This window comes from Salvelinus alpinus, chromosome 22 (assembly GCF_045679555.1).
Source record: "Salvelinus alpinus chromosome 22, SLU_Salpinus.1, whole genome shotgun sequence".
Classification (NCBI taxonomy): Eukaryota; Metazoa; Chordata; class Actinopteri; order Salmoniformes; family Salmonidae; genus Salvelinus; species Salvelinus alpinus.
Genome location: NC_092107.1, coordinates 39,229,982 through 39,255,306, shown reverse-complemented (window position 1 = coordinate 39,255,306; position 25,325 = coordinate 39,229,982). Strand labels below are relative to the sequence as shown.

The 25,325-nt window shown below is 47.3% G+C and overlaps 1 protein-coding gene across 2 annotated transcripts in view; it reads right to left on the bottom strand.

Moving 5' to 3' along the window:
* Positions 1–25,325, bottom strand: part of LOC139549500 (rho guanine nucleotide exchange factor 17-like) — a 118,813-nt gene that overhangs the window by 20,018 nt on the left and 73,470 nt on the right. For both annotated transcript variants that reach the window (XM_071360066.1, XM_071360067.1), the window contains exons 2-3: positions 9,549–9,626; positions 416–598 (exon numbers count right to left, since the gene is read on the bottom strand). In XM_071360066.1, the coding sequence (XP_071216167.1) occupies positions 416–598; positions 9,549–9,626 (261 nt within the window). The remainder of the gene's footprint in view (positions 1–415; positions 599–9,548; positions 9,627–25,325) is intronic.

Sequence of the window (25,325 nt, the reverse complement as noted above, 5' to 3'; positions counted from 1 at the left end):
CGCACCCGTAACTTGATGACTAGAAAGACACCTGTTCTGAACCACCTGTGTGTATGTAATGGTATTCTGTGACTGACACTAGGCTTATACTTGTAGCCTGTATCGATGCGTGCACTGCCGTCCGCGTGCGTCTCGGTCACTCATCTCCGTCTTGGCAAAATGGAAGTGTTGTCGTCGAACCACAACGCAATTTAGAGCGTACACCACCCGCCGGGTTTCAAATAAATTATCTCATTTTTCATTTGGCTGTGTTGTAATAGCTTCCAGTTTTCTTGGCATTTTGTGTCAACTATGATAGGCTCAGGTTCTACCCCCACTATTTCATTCACCGGGACGCCGTACCGGACCCTACCGACTTATTTTCACCCGTGGGTTCTCCATTATTCACAGTGATTGGATGGAGGGAGGTACTTACCGATTGGATAAGCAACTGACCCACGGTCTGTCTGTCGTGCCATTGGCTAATGCAGCCGGTGACCTGTTCCAGGAAGTGCTCATGGTGCTCCAGGATCTCTGGGATCTGATAGAACATCTCATCCACCAATGAGGGATCAACTAGGGATCCACTGTCTGGCTGCTTCAGAGGCCGCATATAGCCCTACAGATAGAGAGAGAGGGGGAGAGACGGAAATAGATAAAGAGGGGACAGAAGAGGGGATATAGAGGAGGGGAAGTAGAGAGAGATAGAGAGGGGGAGGTAGAGAGATAGAGAGGGGGAGGTAGAGAGATAGAGAGGGGGAGGTAGAGAGATAGAGAGGGGGAGGTAGAGAGATAGAGTTTAAAAAAACTCCTTTATTGTACATAAGGAAAAGAGTCATGAGGTTGAGTGTGTGTGTGTGTGTGTGTGTGTGTGTGTGTGTGCGGGTGCGTGTGTGGGTGTGTGCGTGTGCGGGTGCGTGTGCATGTGTGGGTGTCTGTGTGTGTATGTCTGTGTGTGGTATGTGTGTGTGTGTGTGGTATGTATGTGTGTGTGTGTGTGTGTGTGTGTGTGTGTGTGTGTGTGTGTGTGTGGTATGTATGTGTGTGTGTGTGTGTGTGTGTGTGTGTGTGTGTGTGTGTGTGTGTGTGTGTGTGTGTGTGTGTGTGTGTGTGTGGTATGTGTGTGTGCGTGTGTGGGTGTGGGTGTGCGTGTGCGGGTGCGTGTGTGGGTGTCTGTGTGTGTGTGTGTATGTCTGTGTGTGGTATGTGTGTGTGTGTGTGGTATGTATGTGTGTGTGTGGTATGTATGTGTGTGTGTGGTATGTATGTGTGTGTGTGTGGTATGTATGTGTGTGTGTGTGTGTGTGTGTGTGTGTGTGTGTGTGTGTGTGTGTGTGTGTGTGCGTGTGTGTGTGTGTGTGTGTGTGTGTGTGTGTGTGTGTGTGTGTGTGTTCTAAGACAGGCTAAGATGAAAGGAAACATCTCCATGTCCCCGTCGGCCCACAGTATCTACTAGTGATTGGGGGGGAAAATGGTAGTAACATATCAGGATATTATTTTTGACAATATATCGTATTGATAATATGGCAATATAATTTTTTAACTAGTAGGCTGTACCTAGGGCTGTTGTGTTGCCACACCGGCAGTCATGAGTCATGACCACAGTAGAATTCCACATGATCGTTGAGTCATGGTAATCTCCTCTTATGCACTCTGGACATGCTTTGGTAGTACTAAACTTGCTAACAACCATCAGGTCCTAATGTCCTGGTACTCAGGGCTCTATTGTCCCTCCATCAGGTCCTAATGGCCTGGTACTGAGGGCTCTATTGTTCCTCCATCAGGTCCTAATGGACTGGTACTCAGGGCTCTATTGTCCCTCCATCAGGTCCTAATGGCCTGGTACTCAGGGCTCTATTGTCCCTCCATCAGGTCCTAATGGCCTGGTACTCAGGCCTCTATTGTTCCTCCATCAGGTCCTAATGGACTGGTACTCAGGCCTCTATTGTTCCTCTAACCACTCTGACATCAGTCTAAAGTCACATCAAAACACTCATCATCAAAACGGTGTCCTGTCTATCCTCCAATATGGTATGGTGAGGTCTCTCAGTATGGTGAGGTCTCTCAGTATGGTGATAATATGGTATGGTGAGGTCTCTCAGTATGGTGAGGTCTCTCAGTATGGTGATAATATGGTATGGTGAGGTCTCTCAGTATGGTGAGGTCTCTCAGTATGGTGAGGTCTCTCAGTATGGTGATAATATGGTATGGTGAGGTCTCTCAGTATGGTGAGGTCTCTCAGTATGGTGAGTTCTCTCAGTATGGTGATAATATGGTATGGTGAGGTCTCTCAGTATGGTGAGGTCTCTCAGTATGGTGAGGTCTCTCAGTATGGTGATAATATGGTATGGTGAGGTCTCTCAGTATGGTGAGGTCTCTCAGTATGGTGAGGTCTCTCAGTATGGTGATAATATGGTATGGTGAGGTCTCTCAGTATGGTGAGGTCTCTCAGTATGGTGAGTTCTCTCAGTATGGTGATAATATGGTATGGTGAGGTCTCTCAGTATGGTGAGGTCTCTCAGTATGGTGAGGTCTCTCAGTATGGTGATAATATGGTATGGTGAGGTCTCTCAGTATGGTGAGGTCTCTCAGTATGGTGAGGTCTCTCAGTATGGTGATAATATGGTATGGTGAGGTCTCTCAGTATGGTGAGGTCTCTCAGTATGGTGAGGTCTCTCAGTATGGTGATAATATGGTATGGTGAGGTCTCTCAGTATGGTGATAATATGGTATGATGATAATATGGTATGGTGAGGTCTTTCAGTATGGTGACAATACGGTATGGTGAGGTCTCTCAGTATGGTAACAATATGGTATGGTGAGGTCTCCCAGTATGGTGATAATATGGTATGGTGATAATATGGTATGGTGAGGTCTTTCAGTATGGTGAGGTCTCTCAGTATGGTGATAATATGGTATGGTGAGGTCTCTCAGTATGGTGATAATATGGTATGATGATAATATAGTATGGTAAGGTCCCTCTGTGGTGATAATATGGTATGGTGATAATATAGTATGGTGAGGTCCCTCAGTATGGTGATAATATGGTATGGTGAGGTCTCTCAGTATGGTAACAATATGGTATGGTGAGGTCTCCCAGTATGGTGATAATATGGTATGGTGATAATATGGTATGGTGAGGTCTTTCAGTATGGTGACAATACGGTATGGTGAGGTCTCCCAGTATGGTGATAATATGGTATGGTGATAATATGGTATGGTGATATGGTATGGTGATAATATGTATGGTGATAATATGGTATGGTGATAATATGGTATGGTGATAATATAGTATGGTGAGGTCTCTTAGTATGGTGATAATATGGTATGGTGATAATATGGTATGGTGAGGTCTCTCAGTATGGTGATAATATGGTATGGTGAGGTCTCTTAGTATGGTGATAATATGGTATGGTGATAATATGGTATGGTGAGGTCTCTCAGTATGGTGATAATATGGTATGGTGAGGTCCCTCAGTATGGTGATAATATGGTATGGGGATAATATGGTATGGTGATAATATGGTATGGTGATAATATGGTATGGTGAGGTCTCTCAGTATGGTGATAATATGGTATGGTGAGGTCCCTCAGTATGGTGATAATATGGTATGGTGAGGTCTCTCAGTATGGTGATAATATGGTATGGTGATAATATAGTATGGTGAGGTCCCTCTGTGGTGATAATATGGTATGGTGATAATATAGTATGGACAGGTCCCTCAGTATGGTGATAATATGGTATGGTGAGGTCACTCAGTATGGTGATAATATGGTATGGTGATAATATGGGATGGTGATAATATGGTATGGTGATAATATAGTATGGTGAGGTCTCTTAGTATGGTGATAATATGGTATGGTGATAATATAGTATGGTGAGGTCTCTTAGTATGGTGATAATATGGTATGGTGATAATATAGTATGGTGAGTTCCCTCAGTATGGTGATAATATGGTATGGTGATAATATGGTATGGTGATAATATAATATGGTGAGGTCTCTCAGTATGGTGATAATATGGTATGGTGATAATATAGTATGGTGATAATATGGTATGGTGAGGTCTCTCAGTATGGTGATAATATGGTATGGTGATAATATGGTATGGTGAGGTCCCTCAGTATGGTGATAACATGGTATGGTGATAATATGGTATGGTGATATGGTATGGTGATAATATGGTATGGTGATAATATGGTATGGTGATAATATAGTATGGTGATAATATAGTATGGTGAGGTCTCTCAGTATGGTGATAATATGGTATGGTGATAATATGGTATGGTGAGGTCTTTCAGTATGGTGACAATATGGTATGGTGAGGTCTCCCAGTATGGTGATAATATAGTATGGTGATAATATGGTATGGTGAGGTCTCTCAGTATGGTGATAATATGGTATGGTGATAATATGGTATGGTGAGGTCCCTCAGTATGGTGATAATATGGTGTGGTGATAATATAGTATGGTGATAATATGGTATGGTGAGGTCTCTCAGTATGGTGATAATATGGTATGGTGATAATATGGTATGGTGAGGTCTCTCAGTATGGTGATAATATGGTATGGTGAGGTCTCTCAGTATGGTGATAATATGGTGTGGTGATAATATGTTATGGTGATAATATGGTATGGTGATGATATGGTGATAATATGGTATGGGGATAATATGGTATGGTGGTAATATGGTATGGTGATAATATGGTATGGTGAGGTCCCTCGGTGTGGTGATAATATGGTATGGTGATAATATGGTATGGTGAGGTCTCTCAGTATGGTGATAATATGGTATGGTGGTAATATGGTATGGTGAGGTCTCTCAGTATGGTGATAATATGGTATGGTGATAATATGGTATGGTGATAATGGTATGGTGATAATATGGTATGGTGATAATATGGTATGGTGATAATATGGTATGATGATAATATGGTATGATGATAATATGTTATGGTGATAATATGGTATGGTGGTAATATGGTATGGTGATAATATGGTATGGTGATAATATGGTATGGTGATAATATGGTATGGTGAGGTCCCTCAGTATGGTGATAATATGGTATGGTGATAATATGGTATGGTGAGGTGTCACAGGAAGGAAAAAAAGGACAACAACCACCCGAGCCACTGCCTGTTCACCCCGCTTCCATCCAGAAGGCGAGGTCAGTACAAGTACATCAAAGCTGGGACAGAGAGATTGAAAAACAGCTTCTATCTCAAGGCCATCAGATTGTTAAACAGCCACCACTAGCACAGAGAGGCGGCTGTCTACCTACAGACTTGATATCATTGGCCACTTTAATAAATGGAACACTAGTCACTTTAACAATGACACTAAGAATGTTCACGTCTCGCATTACTCATCTCATATGTGTGTACTGTATACTGTATCCTTCACTATCTATTCTTTACTATCTATTGCATCTTAGCTGCTCTGTCACTGCTCATCCATATATTTTATACTGATTTATTCTCATCCCATTTCTTTACTAGATTGTGTGTATTAGGTTTTGTTGTGGAATTGTTAGATGTTACTGATATCATATGGTGATGTTAGATGTTACTGCACTGATATCATATGGTGAGGTCCCTGATAGTGCTCCACTGATATCATATGGTGAGGTCCCTGATAGTGCTCCACTGATATCATATGGTGAGGTCCCTGATAGTGCTCCACTGATATCATATGGTGAGGTCCCTGATAGTGCTCCACTGATATCATATGGTGAGGTCCCTGATAGTGCTCCACTGATATCATATGGTGAGGTCCCTGATAGTGCTCCACTGATATCATATGGTGAGGTCCCTGATAGTGCTCCACTGATATCATATGGTGAGGTCCCTGATAGTGCTCCACTGATATCATATGGTGAGGTCCCTGATAGTGCTCCACTGATATCATATGGTGAGGTCCCTGATAGTGCTGCACTGATATCATATGGTGAGGTCCCTGATAGTGCTCCACTGATATCATATGGTGAGGTCCCTGATAGTGCTCCACTGATATCATATGGTGAGGTCCCTGATAGTGCTCCACTGATATCATATGGTGAGGTCCCTGGCCACACCCTAGTATCTACCGTCTCAAATGTTTTCATTTTTCAAAACCGCTTTTCAACCCTTGTCCCTCTCTTCTTCTCTCTCTTAATTTCCTCCTCCCCTGTCCCTCTCTTCTTCTCTCTCTTAATTTCATCCTCCCCTGTCTCTCTCTTCTTATCTCTCTTAATTTCCTCCTCCCCTGTCTCTCTCTTCTTCTCTCTCTTAATTTCCTCCTCCCCTGTCCCTCTCTTCTTCTCTCTCTTAATTTCCTCCTCCCCTGTCCCTCTCTTCTTCTATCTCTTAATTTCCTCCTCCCTCGGTCCCGCACACATAATCAACCTCAATCAACTACAAAACAGTTACAACAAAGTAGAGTCCCAGTTAACAGACACAATACATAGCATGATAAATATGTTTCTGTTGTTGGAAAATTTCACCGTTTCCCGAAGCCTTGTGAAATGGGAACACATCCAGGCAAGCCACAGACATCATGAAACACGCACACACACTGCAGTGCTGCCATGTCTGTGTGTGTGTTAGAACATTAGTTGGTATGGTGTGTGTGTGTGTATACCTAGCCGACTAGGTAAAACATCTGCATGTGCCCTTGAGCAAGGCACTTCATGCTATTTCTTGTAAGTCGCTCTGGATAAGAGCATCTGCTAAATGACTAAAATGTCAAATATATGTAGTGTGTGTGTGTGTGTGTGTGTGTGTGTGTGTGTGTGTGTGTGTGTGTGTGTGTGTGTGTGTGTGTGTGTGTGTGTGTGTGTGTGTGTGTGTGTGTGTGTATTGTTTATTAGTACTGTGTGAGAGTGTGTGTTTGCGGTTTGTTCAATGTTCAGAGGGTGCCTGATCGATGGTGTGTATCACACACACACACACTTCTAAATCTGTTTTGACTACATGGCACCTGGGCTTACTGTGGCTGCAGTTTAACATAGCCCCTCTCCTCTCTCAAGCCTCTCTTCCCCCTCTCTCAACTGGCCTCTCCTCTCACAAGCCTCTCTTCCCCCTCTCTCAACTGGCCTCTCCTCTCTCAAGCCTCTCTTCCCCCTCTCTCAACTGGCCTCTCCTCTCTCAAGCCTCTCAACTGGCCTCTCCTCTCACAAGCCTCTCTTCCCCCTCTCTCAACTGGCCTCTCCTCTCTCAAGCCTCTCTTCCCCCTCTCTCAACTGGCCTCTCCTCTCTCAAGCCTCTCTTCCCCCTCTCTCAACTCTCAACTGGCCTCTCCTCTCTCAAGCCTCTCTTCCCCCTCTCTCAACTCTCAACTGGCCTCTTCCTCTCTCACACACGTCTTCCTTCTCCCTCCTCCTTCAACAGACTCTCTCTCTCTCCTTTCCCCCCCCTCTCTTTACGTCAAAATCTAATTCTCTCTCAGCTACAGGTGGCTTACCAGGTGGCTTTTAAAACCTACATTTAACGGAACCATGTAGTTCTAACAGCCAATCAGATCTCTTTTATTACATACTCCATTTTGGAGCTTCTGTGGAGTGACAGTTTCACTGCATTAAATGTTCTAACCGCTTCCCCGTGTTGCTATAGGAACGCTGCCATGGCCACCTCTGTAGTGGTCGGTGACAGTGAGTTAGAAAACACAGAGACCAGCCCTTCTCCCTCGGTCGTCATTCTCTCCTTCCCCTCACTCATTTATTATACTAGGGAGAGCATCCTGGATCTGTTTCCCTCCTTGTTGTGCACACCCACGCATATGCACGCACACACACACACACACACACACACACACACACACACACACACACACACACACACACACACACACACACACACACACACACACACACACACACACACACATACACACATACACACACACACATACACACACACACACACACACACACGGTACAGGCAAAATCCTCCCACATGCCCACACAATATATTATGTAACAGTAACAAGGCTGTAATAATTAGACGTGTAGGACTGAACAATAAAGAAGCATTTCTCTATCAGCTTCTACTGTCTGAATGAAAGGTTGAACATCTCTTCCATAAAGAACCGAATCATCAAAGACCAGAGAGGTTGAACATCTCTTCCATAAAGAACTGTATCATCAAAGACCAGAGGTCGAACATCTCTTCCATAAAGAACCGAATCATCAAAGACCAGAGAGGTTGAACATCTCTTCCATAAAGAACCGAATCATCAAAGACCAGAGAGGTTGAACATCTCTTCCATAAAGAACTGTATCATCAAAGACCAGAGGTCGAACATCTCTTCCATAAAGAACTGTATCATCAAAGACCAGAGAGGTTGAACATCTCTTCCATAAAGAACTGTATCATCAAAGACCAGAGAGGTTGAACATCTCTTCCATAAAGAACTGTATCATCAAAGACCAGAGGTCGAACATCTCTTCCATAAAGAACTGTATCATCAAAGACCAGAGAGGTTGAACATCTCTTCCATAAAGAACTGTATCATCAAAGACCAGAGAGGTTGAACATCTCTTCCATAAAGAACTGTATCATCAAAGACCAGAGGTCGAACATCTCTTCCATAAAGAACTGTATCATCAAAGACCAGAGAGGTTGAACATCTCTTCCATAAAGAACTGTATCATCAAAGACCAGAGAGGTTGAACATCTCTTCCATAAAGAACTGTATCATCAAAGACCAGAGGTCGAACATCTCTTCCATAAAGAACTGTATCATCAAAGACCAGAGAGGTTGAACATCTCTTCCATAAAGAACTGTATCATCAAAGACCAGAGAGGTTGAACATCTCTTCCATAAAGAACTGTATCATCAAAGACCAGAGGTTGAACATCTCTTCCATAAAGAACTGTATCATCAAAGACCAGAGAGGTTGAACATCTCTTCCATAAAGAACTGTATCATCAAAGACCAGAGGTCGAACATCTCTTCCATAAAGAACTGTATCATCAAAGACCAGAGAGGTTGAACATCTCTTCCATAAAGAACTGTATCATCAAAGACCAGAGAGGTTGAACATCTCTTCCATAAAGAACTGTATCATCAAAGACCAGAGGTCGAACATCTCTTCCATAAAGAACTGTATCATCAAAGACCAGAGAGGTTGAACATCTCTTCCATAAAGAACTGTATCATCAAAGACCAGAGGTTGAACATCTCTTCCATAAAGAACTGTATCATCAAAGACCAGAGTAGGGTTGAGGAGTGAGGGTGGGTGGGGTCTGGTTGAGGGTGGGTTGGTGGGGTCTGGGTGGGGAGGCTGCCTGTCTGCAAGAGGCAGGTGAGATATGTGGCTAAGAGTTGAGGATTCATTTAACATTAAGACATTGCAACTTCAACCATCTGTTAGCACTGGTGGTTCCTCTGTCTGTGTCTGTGTGTGTGTGTGTGTGTGTGTGTGTGTGTGTGTGTGTGTGTGTGTGTGTGTGTGTGTGTGTGTGTGTGTGTGTGTGTGTGTGTGTGTGTGTGTGTGTGTGTGTGTGTGTGTGTGTGTGTTTGTGTTTGTGTGTGTGTGTGTGTGTGTGTGTGTGTGTGTGTGTGTGTGTGTGTGTGTGTGTAGTATTACCTGTATGAGTGTCCGGAGCGACTCCACATAAGACTGCTCAGTGTCCAGGAGGGTCATCATGACATGTCTTCTCATATCCTGCAGGGGGAGACAACACTATGAGTGGTACTGCATAACACACACAATTTGGCTCGACTGCCATAAAAATAAGTGTTTTCTGTTTACATGGTTTGTTTGGACTAACAGAGACAGTGGGGAGTTGGTTCAGAGAAGTTAGCCTGTCAATGAAAGAATCACTGAATGAAATGCATTAAGTCTAGTCGAGAGAGAGAGATTTGCTTTGGCAAAGTAGAGACTTGCTCTACTTCACTTGCTTTGGCAATGTTAACATTTGTTTCCCATGCCAATAAAGCCCCTTGAATTGAATTGAGACAGAGAGAGGGAGGTCATTATCTCACTTCGCTTTAGCAACCAGTGGCTTTGTCATTCATGCTACTAAAGCTTATCTGAATCTGAGCGAGAGCGAGAGGAGCAAGACGGGGTGAGTCAGGCCAACCCAGCCAGCCCCCAGGTGGCTAACGGGACAAACTCTCTGTCTCTCTGTCTGTCTCTCTCTCACACACACACACACTGTTCCCATGCCAACCAGCAGCATCCTCCATCTTAGCCTCCCCGCGGCAACAATTACCAGGGTTTCTGCTGGCTATCTAGAGCTCCTTCGTATTTCGTTCTGACGGTAATGCTAGTCACTAATCACTAGAGCTTCCTCTTAGGCAGACAGGGAACATCTCTGGCCCTAGAACCCATAGGAGAGAACTGTCTGACCCGCAGACCACTGTTCTGTCACAGGGTTAACTAACACACAGGAAGACACAGGATCAGAACCGAGCCATAGGGTCCAGACTGCCTCCACTGATTCTGTTGTTATAGGAGGAGAAGACATTATATACTTCCCCAGAACAAAACACGACTAAGTCTGATCCCAGAACACACTAGAACAGACATGACTCAACAACTATTTGTTCTAATCAAATCTCCACCTCCACCCAGCCAGACAGATCTGGTTCCTCTCAAGGGTTTTTCCGATAGGGGGTTTTCCTGGCCAACTGGCCTCTGTTTTCTCTTTATGGGTTCAGGCCCAGGTTGTGTTGTTATTTGTCAGACCCCAGGAAGACTAGCTGTCGCCATTGGCTAATGGGGATCCTAATAAAATCTATAAATCTATTATTAACCAGTGCAACAGACAACCCAGACTCCCTCAACACTAGTAAACATGACCCTAAATACCAGACAGATGGTGGCTCACACACAAGTTCCTCTTCAAGAGAACTTCCATATTTTCCTGCTTCGTGCCCCCTGCCTACCCACTGTGCCTTAATAATAACCACACATTAACATCCCAAAAATAACATCCCACATTTCCACATTTAGACCTGGGCACATTTAGACCTCCCACAAGGCTCAGCAGGGGAACATCCATGTGTCCCTAGTCTGAGGAGGGTGACAGTGCCCTGTCACTTCAAAGTAGCAAGTGATTTACTGTGTGTGTGAGAAAGAGAGGGAGAGAGACAGAGAGGGAGAGAGACAGAGAGGGAGAGCGGGAGAGAGACAGACAGAGAGGGAGAGAGACAGAGAGGGAGAGAGACAGAGAGGGAGAGAGACAGAGAGGGAGAGAGACAGAGAGGGAGAGAGACAGAGAGGGAGAGAGACAGAGAGGGAGAGAGACAGAGAGGGAGAGAGACAGAGAGGGAGAGAGACAGAGAGGGAGAGCGGGAGAGAGACAGAGAGGGAGAGAGACAGAGAGAGACAGAGAGGGAGAGAGACAGAGAGGGAGAGAGACAGAGAGGGAGAGAGACAGAGAGGGAGAGAGGGAGAGAGACAGAGAGGGAGAGAGACAGAGAGGGAGAGAGACAGAGAGGGAGAGCGGGAGAGAGACAGAGAGGGAGAGAGACAGAGAGGGAGAGAGACAGAGAGGGAGAGAGACAGAGAGAGACAGAGAGGGAGAGAGACAGAGAGGGAGAGAGACAGAGAGGGAGAGAGACAGAGAGGGAGAGAGACAGAGAGGGAGAGAGACAGAGAGGGAGAGCGGGAGAGAGACAGAGAGGGAGAGAGACAGAGAGGGAGAGAGACAGAGAGGGAGAGCGGGAGAGAGACAGAGAGGGAGAGAGACAGAGAGGGAGAGAGACAGAGAGACAGAGAGGGAGAGAGACAGAGAGGGAGAGCGGGAGAGAGACAGAGAGGGAGAGAGACAGAGAGGGAGAGAGACAGAGAGGGAGAGCGGGAGAGAGACAGAGAGGGAGAGAGACAGAGAGGGAGAGAGACAGAGAGGGAGAGAGACAGAGAGGGAGAGAGATAGAGAGACAGAGAGGGAGAGAGACAGAGAGGGAGAGAGACAGAGAGGGAGAGAGATAGAGAGGGAAAGCGGGAGAGAGATGGCTTTGCGAGATATTGTTGCATTTCACTGCACCTGCGATAACGTCTGCAAAACTGTTTATGTAACCAACAAACTTTGATTTAATTTGAGAGGGGGAGAGAGCGAGAAAGAGAAGGAGAGAGAGAGCGAGAGACGCTAGACAGAGACCTGAGATGAGCTCAGCAAGACTTCCGTTTGCGGAAGAAAAAAGTAAACACACTCTGTAGAGAAACAAAACACACTTGGCATGTTGTCCAGGGGACAGCTGGTGACTGTTCAGTCCATTACCGTGGGATAGCATGACACGCAGGCTTTCATGTCAGCTTGATATAGGTCTAGATGAAATCAGTTTTGTCATATTAATCTGGATTGTGAGGGTCTACCTCAGACAGAGTCACCTTTGACCCTGTCTCTTCTAGTATGGCAAAGAGATAAGGAACGTTACAGGAGGGTGAGGGAACTCCCTGCAGTCTAAAAGCTTAGTGAGACTATATGTGTGAAGAGGTTGTGTGTGTGGTAAAACAAGACAGGTCTTCCTGAAACAATGGACAATGTTCTTTCAGGTTCCAGCTGCCTTGATTGGATTACACACACACACACACACACACACACACACACACACACACACACACACACACACACACACACACACACACACACACACACACACACACACGGTGGAAAGTGGGTGAATAATGACCAGATTGTTGGTTTCATTTTGGTAACGGGATTGCAGAGTTTAAAAGGTAGAATCCTTAGTTGCTACAGCCATGTTGTGACTTATAAATTAATGATATATGCACACATTGACTCTTGAAAAAACTATACTGAACAAACATCTAAACACAACATGTAAAGTATTGGTCCTATGTTTCATGAGCTGAATTTTTTTTTTGCAGAAATTTTCCATATAAGGTTATTTCTCTCAAATGTTGTGCACAAATGTATTTACATCCCTGTTAGTGAGCATTTCTCCTTTGCCAAAAACAATCCACCAGACAGATGTGGCATATCAAGAAGCTGATTAAACAGCATGATCATTACACAGGTGCACCTTGTGCTGGGGACAATAAAAGTCCACTCTAAAATGTGCAGTTTTATCACACAACACAATGCCACAGATCAAGTCGAGGGAGCGTGCGATTGGCATGTTGACTGCAGGAATGTCCACCAGAGCTGTTGCCAAGTAATTGAAAGTTCATTTCTCTACCATATGCCGCATCCAATGTCGTTTTAGAGAATTTGGCAGTACGTCCAACTGACCTCACAACCGCAAACCAGGTGTAACCACGCCAGCCCAGGACCTCCACATCCTGCTTCTTCACCTGTGGAATCGTCTGAGACCAGCCACCCAGACAGCTGATGAAACTGAGGAGTATTTCTGTCTGTAATAAAGCCCTTCTGTGGGGAAAAACTAATCCTGATTGTTTGGGTTGGCTCCCCAATGGGTGTGCCTGGCTCCCAAGTGGGTGGGCCTATGCCCTCCCAGGCCCACCCATGGCTGCACCCCTGCCCAGTCATGTGAAATCCATAGATTAATAGGGCCTCATGAATTTATATAAATTGACTGATTTCCTTACATGAACTGTAACTCAGTGAAATTGTCGCACGTTACATTTATATTTTTGATCAATGTAACGTAGAAATGCCTCATGAGTTTAGCTCAACTGTCACACCTAATCACAACCTAAAATAAGCTCGGTTTACTCCAATGTTTGTAAACAAAGTAAATGTAAAAAAAACACTATAATCGCCTTAAAAACATGGTTAAAACTATAATTTTGATATCAAGGATGGTCAGTCCTTGCATCCACAGCTCTGTCTATGAATTTGAGAGTAGTTACATTTCTGCAGGCCCATCCTTCAGCTTTGACCAAAACAGAGATGGAGGGGGTCCACTTTGTTATTGTCTCAATGAAGGACTTTAAAAGCCACAGCAGATAAAGATGGAGAGTAGAAGGTGGATGTGATCATTATTCAGTGACCTCTCCATGTTACCAGGTGAGAATCAGTTCATCTGGCGACATGGATTAGATTAAAAAACATGTACACACACACACACACACACACACACACACACACACACACACACACACACACACACACACACACACACACACACACACACACACACACACACACACACACACACACACACACACACACACACACACACACAAACACACACACTAACAATCCAATATGGCTGCTGGCCTTCAGTTCAAAGGCAGGGGTTTAGCCTGTGAGACTAGGATAGTTTTGATTGGCTAAGAGGCCTAAGCCCTGCTCCTTCTGATGGCTTTGATTGGCTCAGAAGCTTTAGTCTGTCTGTTATTATGATTCTCAGAGGGGATAGCGGATTGTGTGTGTGTCATGTCAGAGCAGGCCTCTACTGAACTTCCACTGCTCAGAACGGTTACCAAACACACATAAACTAAGTCCAGCCACGACAGATCGGTCCCACAGCAGCCCACACATGTCAATCAACCTGAGCCACCTCCCATCTCAGTGTTAACCAATTAGATCTACTCTCCTTATGCTTCACGAACTAGAGAACAGGTGTCTCATCTGGAATGTTCCAGGCTGGTTGCCTAGCACCTGAGAGAGAGGGAGAGAAATAGGGAAAAGGAGTAGAGAGCAGAAATGAGACCGACTGAACAAATAAATTAGAGAAGGAGAAATGACACAGAAAAAGAGAGAAATCCTCTCCCCTCTGCCGTCATCACTTCTCTCCCTGGCGACAGTAGTCCCTAACAACCACTCTCTCTAGCAACAGCAGCATTACTCAACACCCCCCCCTTCTACTTCCCACGCCAAGTGAAACCACATCCATCCCCCTCTCCAGTCTCCATCCATCCCCTCTCCAGTCTCCATCCATCCCCCTCTCCAGTCTCCATCCATCCCCCTCTCCAGTCTCCATCCATCCCCCTCTCCAGTCTCCATCCATCCCCCTCTCCAGTCTCCATCCATCCCCCTCTCCAGTCTCCATCCATCCCCCTCTCCAGTCTCCATCCATCCCCCTCTCCAGTCTCCATCCATCCCCCTCTCCAGTCTCCATCCATCCCCCTCTCCAGTCTCCATCCATCCCCCTCTCCAGTCTCCATCCATCCCCCTCTCCAGTCTCCATCCATCCACTCTCCAGTCTCCATCCATCCCCCTCTCCAGTCTCCATCCATCCCCCTCTCCAGTCTCCATCCATCCCCCTCTCCAGTCTCCATCCATCCCCCTCTTCAGTCTCCATCCATCCCCTCTCCAGTCTCCATCCATCCCCCTCTCCAGTCTCCATCCATCCCCTCTCCAGTCTCCATCCATCCCCCTCTCCAGTCTCCATCCATCCCCTCTCCAGTCTCCATCCATCCCCCTCTCCAGTCTCCATCCATCCCCCTCTCCAGTCTCCATCCATCCCCTCTCCAGTCTCCATCCATCCCCCTCTCCAGTCTCCATCCATCCCCCTCTCCAGTCTCCATCCATCCCCCTCTCCAGTCTCCATCCATCCCCTCTCCAGTCTCCATCCATCCCCCTCTCCAGTCTCCATCCATCCCCTCTCCAGTCTCCATCCATCCCCCTCTCCAGTCTCCATCCATCCCCTCTCCAGTCTCCATCCATCCCCTCTCCAGTCTCCATCCATCCCTCTCTCTCTCCATCCATCCCTCTCTCTCTCCATCCATCCCCCTCTCCAGTCTCCATCCATCCCCCTCTCCAGTCTCCATCCATCCCCCTCTCCAGTCTCCATCCATCCCCTCTCCAGTCTCCATCCATCCCCCTCTCCAGTCTCCATCCATCCCCTCTCCAGTCTCCATCCATCCCCCTCTCCAGTCTCCATCCATCCCCCTCTCCAGTCTCCATCCATCCCCTCTCCAGTCTCCATCCATCCCCCTCTCCAGTCTCCATCCATCCCCCTCTCCAGTCTCCATCCATCCCCTCTCCAGTCTCCATCCATCCCCTCTCCAGTCTCCATCCATCCCCTCTCTCTCTCCATCCATCCCCCTCTCCAGTCTCCATCTGTCTCTCTCTCTCTCTCTCTCTCTCTCATCCATCCCCTCTTCTCCATCCCTCCCCTCTCTCTCTCCATCCATTCATCCCCTCTCCAGTCTCCATCCATCTCTTTCCATCCATCCATCCCCTCTCCAGTCTCCATCAGTCTCTCTCTCTCTCTCTCTCTCTCTCTCTCTCTCTCTCTCTCATCCATCCCCTCTTCTCCATCCCTCCCCTCCGTCTCTCCATCCATCTCCAGTCTCCATCCATCCCCTCTCCAGTCTCCATCCATCCATCCATCCATCCATCTCTCTCTCCATCCCCTCTCCAGTCTCCATCCAACCATCCATCCATCTCGCACCATTCATCCCCTCTCCGGTCTTCATACAGGTATGGTGAAAGCCCTAGGTATGGTAGCTATGGTGATATGGTGAAAGCCCTAGGTATGGTAGCTATGGTGATATGGTGAAAGCCCTAGGTATGGTAGCTATGGTGATATGGTGAAAGCCCTAGGTATGGTAGTTATGGTGATATTCGTATGGTGAAAGCCCTAGGTATGGTAGCTATACTGGTATGGTGACAGCCCTAGGTATGGTAGCTATACTGGTATGGTGACAGCCCTAGGTATGGTAGGTATGGTAGCTATACTGGTATGGTGAAAGCCCTAGGTATGGTAGCTATGGTAGCTATACTGGTATGGTGAAAGCCCTAGGTATGGTAGCTATGACGATACTGGTATGGTGAAAGCCCTAGGTATGGTAGCTATGACGATACTGGTATGGTGAAAGCCCTAGGTAGGGTAGCTATGGCTATACTGGTATGGTGAAAGCCCTAGGTATGGTAGCTATGGCGATACTGGTATGGTGAAAGCCCTAGGTATGGTAGCTATGGTGATATTCGTATGGTGAAAGCCCTAGGTATGGTATGTATGGTAGCTATGACGATACTGGTATGGTGAAAGCCCTAGGTATGGTAGCTATGGTGATACTGGTATGGTGACAGCCCTAGGTATGGTAGCTATGGTGATATTCGTATGGTGAAAGCCCTAGGTATGGTAGGTATGTTAGCTATGGCGATACTGGTATGGTGAAAGCCCTAGGTATGGTAGCTATGGTGATATTCGTATGGTGAAAGCCCTAGGTATGGTAGGTATGTTAGCTATGGCGATACTGGTATGGTGAAAGCCCTAGGTATGGTAGCTATGGTGATATTCGTATGGTGAAAGCCCTAGGTATGGTAGGTATGTTAGCTATGGCGATACTGGTATGGTGACAGCCCTAGGTATGGTAGCTATGGTGATATTCGTATGGTGAAAGCCCTAGGTATGGTAGGTATGTTAGCTATGGCGATACTGGTATGGTGACAGCCCTAGGTATGGTAGTTATGGCGATACTGGTAGGGTGAAAGCCCTAGGTATGGTAGTTATGGCGATACTGGTATGGTGAAAGCCCTAGGTATGGTAGCTATGGTGATATTCGTATGGTGAAAGCCCTAGGTATGGTAGGTATGTTAGCTATGGCGATACTGGTATGGTGAAAGCCCTAGGTATGGTAGTTATGGCGATACTGGTAGGGTGAAAGCCCTAGGTATGGTAGTTATGGCGATACTGGTATGGTGAAAGCCCTAGGTATGGTAGTTATGGCGATACTGGTATGGTGAAAGCCCTAGGTATGGTAGCTATGGTGATATTCGTATGGTGAAAGCCCTAGGTATGGTAGGTATGGCGATACTGGTATGGTGAAAGCCCTAGGTATGTTAGCTATGGCGATACTGGTATGGTGAAAGCCCTAGGTATGTTAGCTATGGCGATACTGGTATGGTGAAAGCCCTAGGTATGGTAGTTATGGCGATACTGGTATGGTGAAAGCCCTGGGTATGGTAGTTATGGCGATACTGGTAGGGTGAAAGCCCTAGGTATGGTAGCTATGACGATACTGGTATGGTGAAAGCCCTAGGTATGGTAGCTGTGACGATACTGGTATGGTGAAAGCCTTAGGTAGGGTAGCTATGACGATACTGGTATGGTGAAAGCCCTAGGTATGGTAGCTATGACGATACTGGTATGGTGAAAGCCCTAGGTATGGTAGCTGTGACGATACTGGTATGGTGAAAGCCTTAGGTAGGGTAGCTATGACGATACTGGTAGGGTGAAAGCCCTAGGTATGGTAGCTATGGCGATACTGGTATAGTGACATCCCTAGGTTTGGTAGCTATGGCGATACTGGTATGGTGAAAGCCTTAGGTAGGGTAGCTATGGCGATATTGGTATGGTGAAAGCCCTAGGTATGGTAGCTATGGCGATACTGTTAGGGTGAAAGCCCTAGGTATGGTAGTTATGGCGATACTGGTATGGTGAAAGCCCTAGGTATGGTAGTTATGGCGATACTGGTAGGGTGAAAGCCCTAGGTATGGTAGCTATGGCGATACTGGTATAGTGACATCCCTAGGTTTGGTAGCTATGGCGATACTGGTATGGTGACAGCCCTAGGTATGGTAGTTATGGCGATACTGGTATGGTGACAGCCCTAGGTATGGTAGTTATGGCGATACTGGTATGGTGACAGCCCTAGGTATGGTAGCTATACTGGTATGGTGACAGCCCTAGGTATGGTAGCTATACTGGTATGGTGACAGCAGGCTAGACACAGTATGATGAGCTGTCCGCCATTCCCTTCCGTCTTTCCCTCCCTCTGTATCCTCACTGAACCTCTCCTCCTACCTCACGTCCTCCTCTTTCTTTTCCCTCTCTCTCCTCTGCTTTTCCAGTCAGGTAAATCCTCTGTGTGGATTAACAGTCTGTCTAGACAGATTACAGATTGATAATGGGGGGGGCTACCATGATCAATGTCCACAAATGACAGGAAAAACTAAGGCTTACAACAACTACAGGGACATGTACTTCACGTTAGGGCTCGGCGATATGACGATATATATCACGAGGCGATAGAAAAATGTCTTATCGTTTCATATTATGCTCTATCGTTTATTTGGTTGTTGTCAGGACCCGGTGCGAGAAACAGTCACTAATAATGGGCAGAACCCAGAAGATGAGGCAGACACAGCAGTACTAGAGATGGTGGTTTAATAAAAAATAGATATCTTCCAAAATACAAAGAAAATCCACAAAGTGGTAAAAACAGCAAGGGAAAAAACAAACCTCAAAAGACCAATCCAAAAATACACGAGAACAAAACCAGAGAACCTCTGGAAAATCCAACAAGAGAAAAATGATCACAAAGGCTGGGGCTGGGTGCTAACATACAAACACTGAGCAAGGAATTGAGGAACACACAGGGTTTAAATACTAACAAGGGAATGACTTACAGGTGCAAACAATAATTAGGGCAAGAAAAACAAAATGTACAAAAAAGGTGCAAGGGGGACATCTAGTGAACAAAACCTGAACAGTCCTGGCCAAAACCTGACAGAATCCCCCCCCTAGGAACGGCTCCTGACGTTCCTACCAGCCTTCTCAGGGTGGAGGACCCTGAACTGACGAATGAGGTCAGGGTCCAGTATGTCCTTGGCAGGAACCCAGGAGCGCTCCTCGGGACCGTAGCCTTCCCAGTCCACCAGATACTGCCAGGACCGCTGCACCCGGCGGGAATCCAGTATCCGATGGACGGTATAAGCCGACTGGCCTCCGATGATACGGGGCGGAGGGGGAGGTCTGCCTGCCGGGATAAGGGGAGAAAAAACAACAGGTTTTAATAAAGAAATGTGAAACGTGGGATTAATTTTAAGGGATCTGGGTAAGTGCAGGCGAAAAGTAACGGGGTTCACTCTTCTGGCAACCTTAAAGGGACCGATGAATTTCTGGGACAGTTTGCGAGACTCCACCCGTAGCGGTAAATTCTTGGTTGAGAGCCATACTCTCTGGCCGAGGCGCAGGGTAGGCCCGGGACGGCGACGTCTGTTGGCTTGTTGTTGGTACCTCTGTGAGGAACGCAGAAGATTAAGACGGGCCTTCTTCCACGTAAGCCGACAGCGTCTGATGAACCTCGAGGCTGAAGGCACACTGACTTCTGCCTCCTGGTCCGGGAACAATGGAGGAGCATAGCCAAACTGACACTCGTGCGGGGACATACCAGTGGAGGAGGAGCACAAGGTGTTGTGCGCGTACTCGGCCCAAACCATGAAGGACGACCATGTGGACGGGTTGTTGGAGACCATACATCTGAGGGTGGTTTCCAGCTCTTGATTCATCCTCTCGGTTTGACCATTGGACTCCGGATGGTACCCTGAAGATAGACTGGCAGTGGCCCCTATGAGTTGGCAGAAGGCCTTCCAAAACCTTGAGGCGAACTGGGGACCTCTGTCGGAAACCATATCTTGCGGAATGCCGAAGACTCGGAACACATGGTTAATCACCAACTCAGCCGTTTCCTTGGCAGAAGGTAACTTAGTCAAGGGAACGAACCTGGCCGCCTTAGAAAACCTGTCGATGATGACTATGATAGTAGTATTACCATGGGACGGAGGAAGGCCAGTAATAAAGTCCAATGAGATATGGGACCAGGGTCGGTGGGGAATAGATAGAGGGTGAAGGAGTCCTTGAGGGCGGAGGTGAGAAGATTTGCCCTGGCAGCACACGGAACCGGCCTTGACGAAAGTGGCAACGTCTTCTTTTATGGTGGGCCACCAGAACTTACGCTGAATGAACTCCAAGGTGCGACCTACGCCCGGGTGACAGGTGAGGCGAGAGGAGTGCCCCCACAGAAGGACTTGGGACCTTGCTGCCTTGGGAACAAACAACCGATTGGCAGGACCTCCTCCAGGGCCCGGTTCGATGGCTTGGGCTTGTTTCACGGTATCCTCCACTTGCCACGAGATCGGAGCCACGATCTTAGCGGCCGGAAGGACAGTCATGTCAGTATCTTCTCGAATGGCAGGAGAGTAGATTCGTGACAAGGCGTCCGGTTTGAGATTCTTCGACCCGGGTCTATAGGTGAGGATAAACTGAAATCGGCTGAAGAAAAGAGACCATCGAGCTTGTCTGGAGTTCAACCGCTTCGCCTGCTGGATATACTCCAGATTTTTGTGGTCCGTAAGCACTTGAAACGGTTGAGAAGCCCCCTCGAGCCAGTGTCTCCATTCCTTCAATGCCATCTTAACCGCTAGGAGTTCACGATCCCCCACATCGTAATTCCTCTCGGCCGGGGTAAGCCGGTGAGAGAAGAAGGCGCAAGGATGAAGCTTCTTGTCTTCACCCCTCTGAGACAGGACAGCTCCAACCCCAACCTCTGATGCGTCTACCTCCACCACAAAAGGTTCATCCGCCGTTGGTAGTGTCAGAATGGGAGCAGAGAGGATGCGCTGCTTGAGTCCTTGGAAGGCCGTCTCAGCTTCTCTTCCCCACAGAAACCTTGTGTTGCCACCCTTGGTTACAGCTGAGAGAGGGGCTGCCACCGAGCTGAAGTTCTTGATGAACTTGCGGTAAAAGTTGGTGAAGCCCAGGAAACGCTGAACTTCCTTAACGGACTTGGGGGTGGGCCAATCCGCTACCGCCCCTACCTTCTTGGGGTCCATCTGGACTCGACCGGGTTCCACTACAAATCCCAGGAATTGTACTCGGGAGGAATGGAATTCACATTTTTCCGGCTTAACGTACAAATGGCTGTCAAGGAGGCGTTTGAGTACTTGTCTGACATGCTTAGTGTGTTCTTGAAGGGAGCTCGAAAAGATGAGGATGTCATCCAAGTAAACAAACACGAAAATGTTAAGCATATCCCTAAGCACATCGTTTATGAGCGCTTGGAACACAGCCGGAGCGTTGGTCAGGCCGAAGGGCATCACCAAGTATTCGTAGTGACCAGTAGGCGTGTTGAAAGCGGTCTTCCACTCGTCACCGGGTTTGATCCGCACAAGATGGTATGCGTTCCGCAGGTCAAGCTTAGTGAAGACAACTGCTTCCTGGAGCAGCTCAAAGGCTGTGGCCATAAGGGGTAGCGGGTAGCGGTTACGGACGGTTATGGCATTAAGTCCCCGGTAGTCGATGCAAGGACGTAATCCCCCGTCTTTTTTGGCCACAAAGAAAAACCCTGCTCCCGCCGGCGAGGTGGATGGACGCATGAGGCCTGCTGCCAGAGCGTCCTTGATGTAGGTATCCATAGCAGCTCGTTCGGGAGGAGATAGGGAAAAGATCCGACCCCTGGGGGGGCAGGTGCCCGGAAACAGGTCGATGGGGCAATCGGGTCTATGGGGTGGTAGTTTGGTGGCCCTCTGTTTGCTAAATACCGGTTTGAGGTCATGGTAACACTCGGGAACTCGGGACAGGTCGATGGATTCTAGAGACTCGGGAGGGGAACTCGGGGAACTTGGGAAGATACAAGTGGCTTGGCACGTAGGACCCCACTGCTTGATAGTGCCCACAGACCAGTCGATGTGAGGGTTATGGCTGTGAAGCCAGGGGTATCCAAGGACGAGAGGGAACTCGGAACACGAGGTCAGATGAAAGTTCATCACTTCCTGGTGTTGGGAAACTGAAAGTCGCAAGGGGGTAGTGACACGAGTGACAAGTCCAGATCCCAAAGGGCTTCCATCCAACGTAGTAACCCTTATGGGGTCACTTAGAGGTTCAGAGGGAACGCCATTCTCCTTCGCCCAGACACCATCCATGAAGTTACCTGCGGCTCCAGAGTCTACCAAGGCTTGAAGGGGAAGCTCGTGGTTGTCCCAGGAAAGGGTAACTGGAATGAGCAGGCGGGAGTTGGATGGATGGGAGGAGGTTATGTTTCCCGTTACAGTCCTCCCAGGCCTGCACGGGAGAGTGCGTTTTCCCTGGAGCCCGGGAAACGTGGAGAGGAAATGGCCCGGTTTGCCGCAATATAGACAGCATCGCTCCCTCATCCGGCGGTCTCTCTCAGCCTGGGAGATGCGTCCAACCTGCATGGGTTCCGGTGGAGTCAGCGAGGATAAAGGTGGAGACTCGGAGCTGGGACCGATAGGAGCTAGGGTGAGAGATCTACGGTTGAGCTCTCTCTCTCTCAGACGCTGGTCTATGCGTGAAGCCAACTTGATCAGGGACTCGAGGTTGTCTGGTGGTTCCCGAGTGGCCAGTTCATCTTGGATGGTGTCGGAAAGACCCTTCAAAAAGCACACTGTGAGCGCCTCGTCGTTCCAGCCACTCGCTGCTGCCACCGTGTGGAACTGGATGGCATAGTCCATCACGCTGCGCCGACCTTGGCGGAGAGTCAGGAGCTGTTTGGCTGAGTCAGGACCGCTGGTAGGACCTTGAAACACTCGCTTGAATTATTCAGCAAAGGTAGAGTAGCTGGCACAGCAGGGACTTTGGGCATCCCACACAGCAGTAGCCCAGGCTAGGGCTTTTTCCGACAGCAGGGTGATGATATATGCTATCTTGGACCGGTCGGTGGGAAACGACGAGGGTTGCAGCTCGAAGGAGAGAGAACATTGGGTGAAAAACCCCTTACAAACACTTGGATCACCTGAGAACCGTTGGGGAGGCGGCAGACGAGGTTCAGCCAGGGGTTTAACTGCCACGGGCACTTGAATCTGATGAACTGGAGCAGAAGCGGTTGCAGGAGAAAGTTGATCAGAAATCTGCTTTATGGAAGTCATCATCTCCGACAGAAGTTGAGAATGTCCAGCCAGTAAGGCCTCTTGCTGAACCAGAGCAGCTTCGTGACGTTGGACAGTCCCCTCGTGGTGGGACAGCATGGGAAAAAAGTCCTGGGTACTGGCTGCCTCTGGGTTCATATTAATGGCTCAGTGTTTCTGTCAGGACCCGGTGCGAGAAACAGTCACTAATAATGGGCAGAACCCAGAAGATGAGGCAGACACAGCAGTACTAGAGATGGTGGTTTAATAAAAAATAGATATCTTCCAAAATACAAAGAAAATCCACAAAGTGGTAAAAACAGCAAGGGAAAAAACAAACCTCAAAAGACCAATCCAAAAATACACGAGACCAAAACCAGAGAACCTCTGGAAAATCCAACAAGAGAAAAATGATCACAAAGGCTGGGGCTGGGTGCTAACATACAAACACTGAGCAAGGAACTGAGGAACACACAGGGTTTAAATACTAACAAGGGAATGACTTACAGGTGCAAACAATAATTAGGGCAAGAAAAACAAAAGGTACAAAAAAGGTGCAAGGGGGACATCTAGTGAACAAAACCTGAACAGTCCTGGCCAAAACCTGACAGTTGTGTCGCAAATCACACTCTTTAAGGCAATATTTTTCGTCAATTGGATGACGCTTTGCGTGTATGGAAGGAAATTTGCAACACAAATAAACTTGGAAGAGAGTGAACGTGACACAGAGCACGGAGACACGGAACTCGTACCTAAAAGAGGGGCAATTTCGGTCGCATGGACGTGGTTTGGGTATGAAAAGTCTGACACGGACCAGAAAGCCGTCCTCTGCAAAATATGCCGCAGGCTGGTCCCGACAACAGACTCAAACACCACTAACCTCTTACCACCTACGCCAGAATCAGTACGGAGGGAGTCTACAGATGAGACCCAAAAAGTACAGTTGAGTGCTCAAAACAAACCCCCCGACTCAGACGATGAAAGGAGATAGTTGCTGCCGTTACAATCTACATCTACATCAAAGACATGGCCCCAATCTACATCTACATCAAAGACATGGCCCCAATCTACATCTACATCAAAGACATGGCCCCAATCTACATCTACATCAAAGACATGGCCCCAATCTACATCTACATCAAAGACATGGCCCCAATCTACATCTACATCAAAGACATGGCCCCAATCTACATCTACATCAAAGACATGGCCCCAATCTACATCTACATCAAAGACATGGCCCCAATCTACATCTACATCAAAGACATGGCCCCAATCTACATCTACATCAAAGACATGGCCCCAGTCTACATCTACATCAAAGACATGGCCCCAATCTACATCTACATCAAAGACATGGCCCCAATCTACATCTACATCAAAGACATGGCCCCAGTCTACATCTACATCAAAGACATGGCCCCAGTCTACATCTACATCAAAGACATGGCCCCAGTCTACATCTACATCAAAGACATGGCCCCAGTCTACATCTACATCAAAGACATGGCCCCAATCTACATCTACATCAAAGACATGGCCCCAATCTACATCTACATCAAAGACATGGCCCCAATCTACATCTACATCAAAGACATGGCCCCAATTTACATCTACATCAAAGACATGGCCCCAATCTACATCTACATCAAAGACATGGCCCCAATCTACATCTACATCAAAGACATGGCCCCAATCTACATCTACATCAAAGACATGGCCCCAATTTACATCTACATCAAAGACATGGCCCCAATTTACATCTACATCAAAGACATGGCCCCAATTTACATCTACATCAAAGACATGGCCCCAATTTACATCTACATCAAAGACATGGCCCCAATCTACATCTACATCAAAGACATGGCCCCAATCTACATCTACAT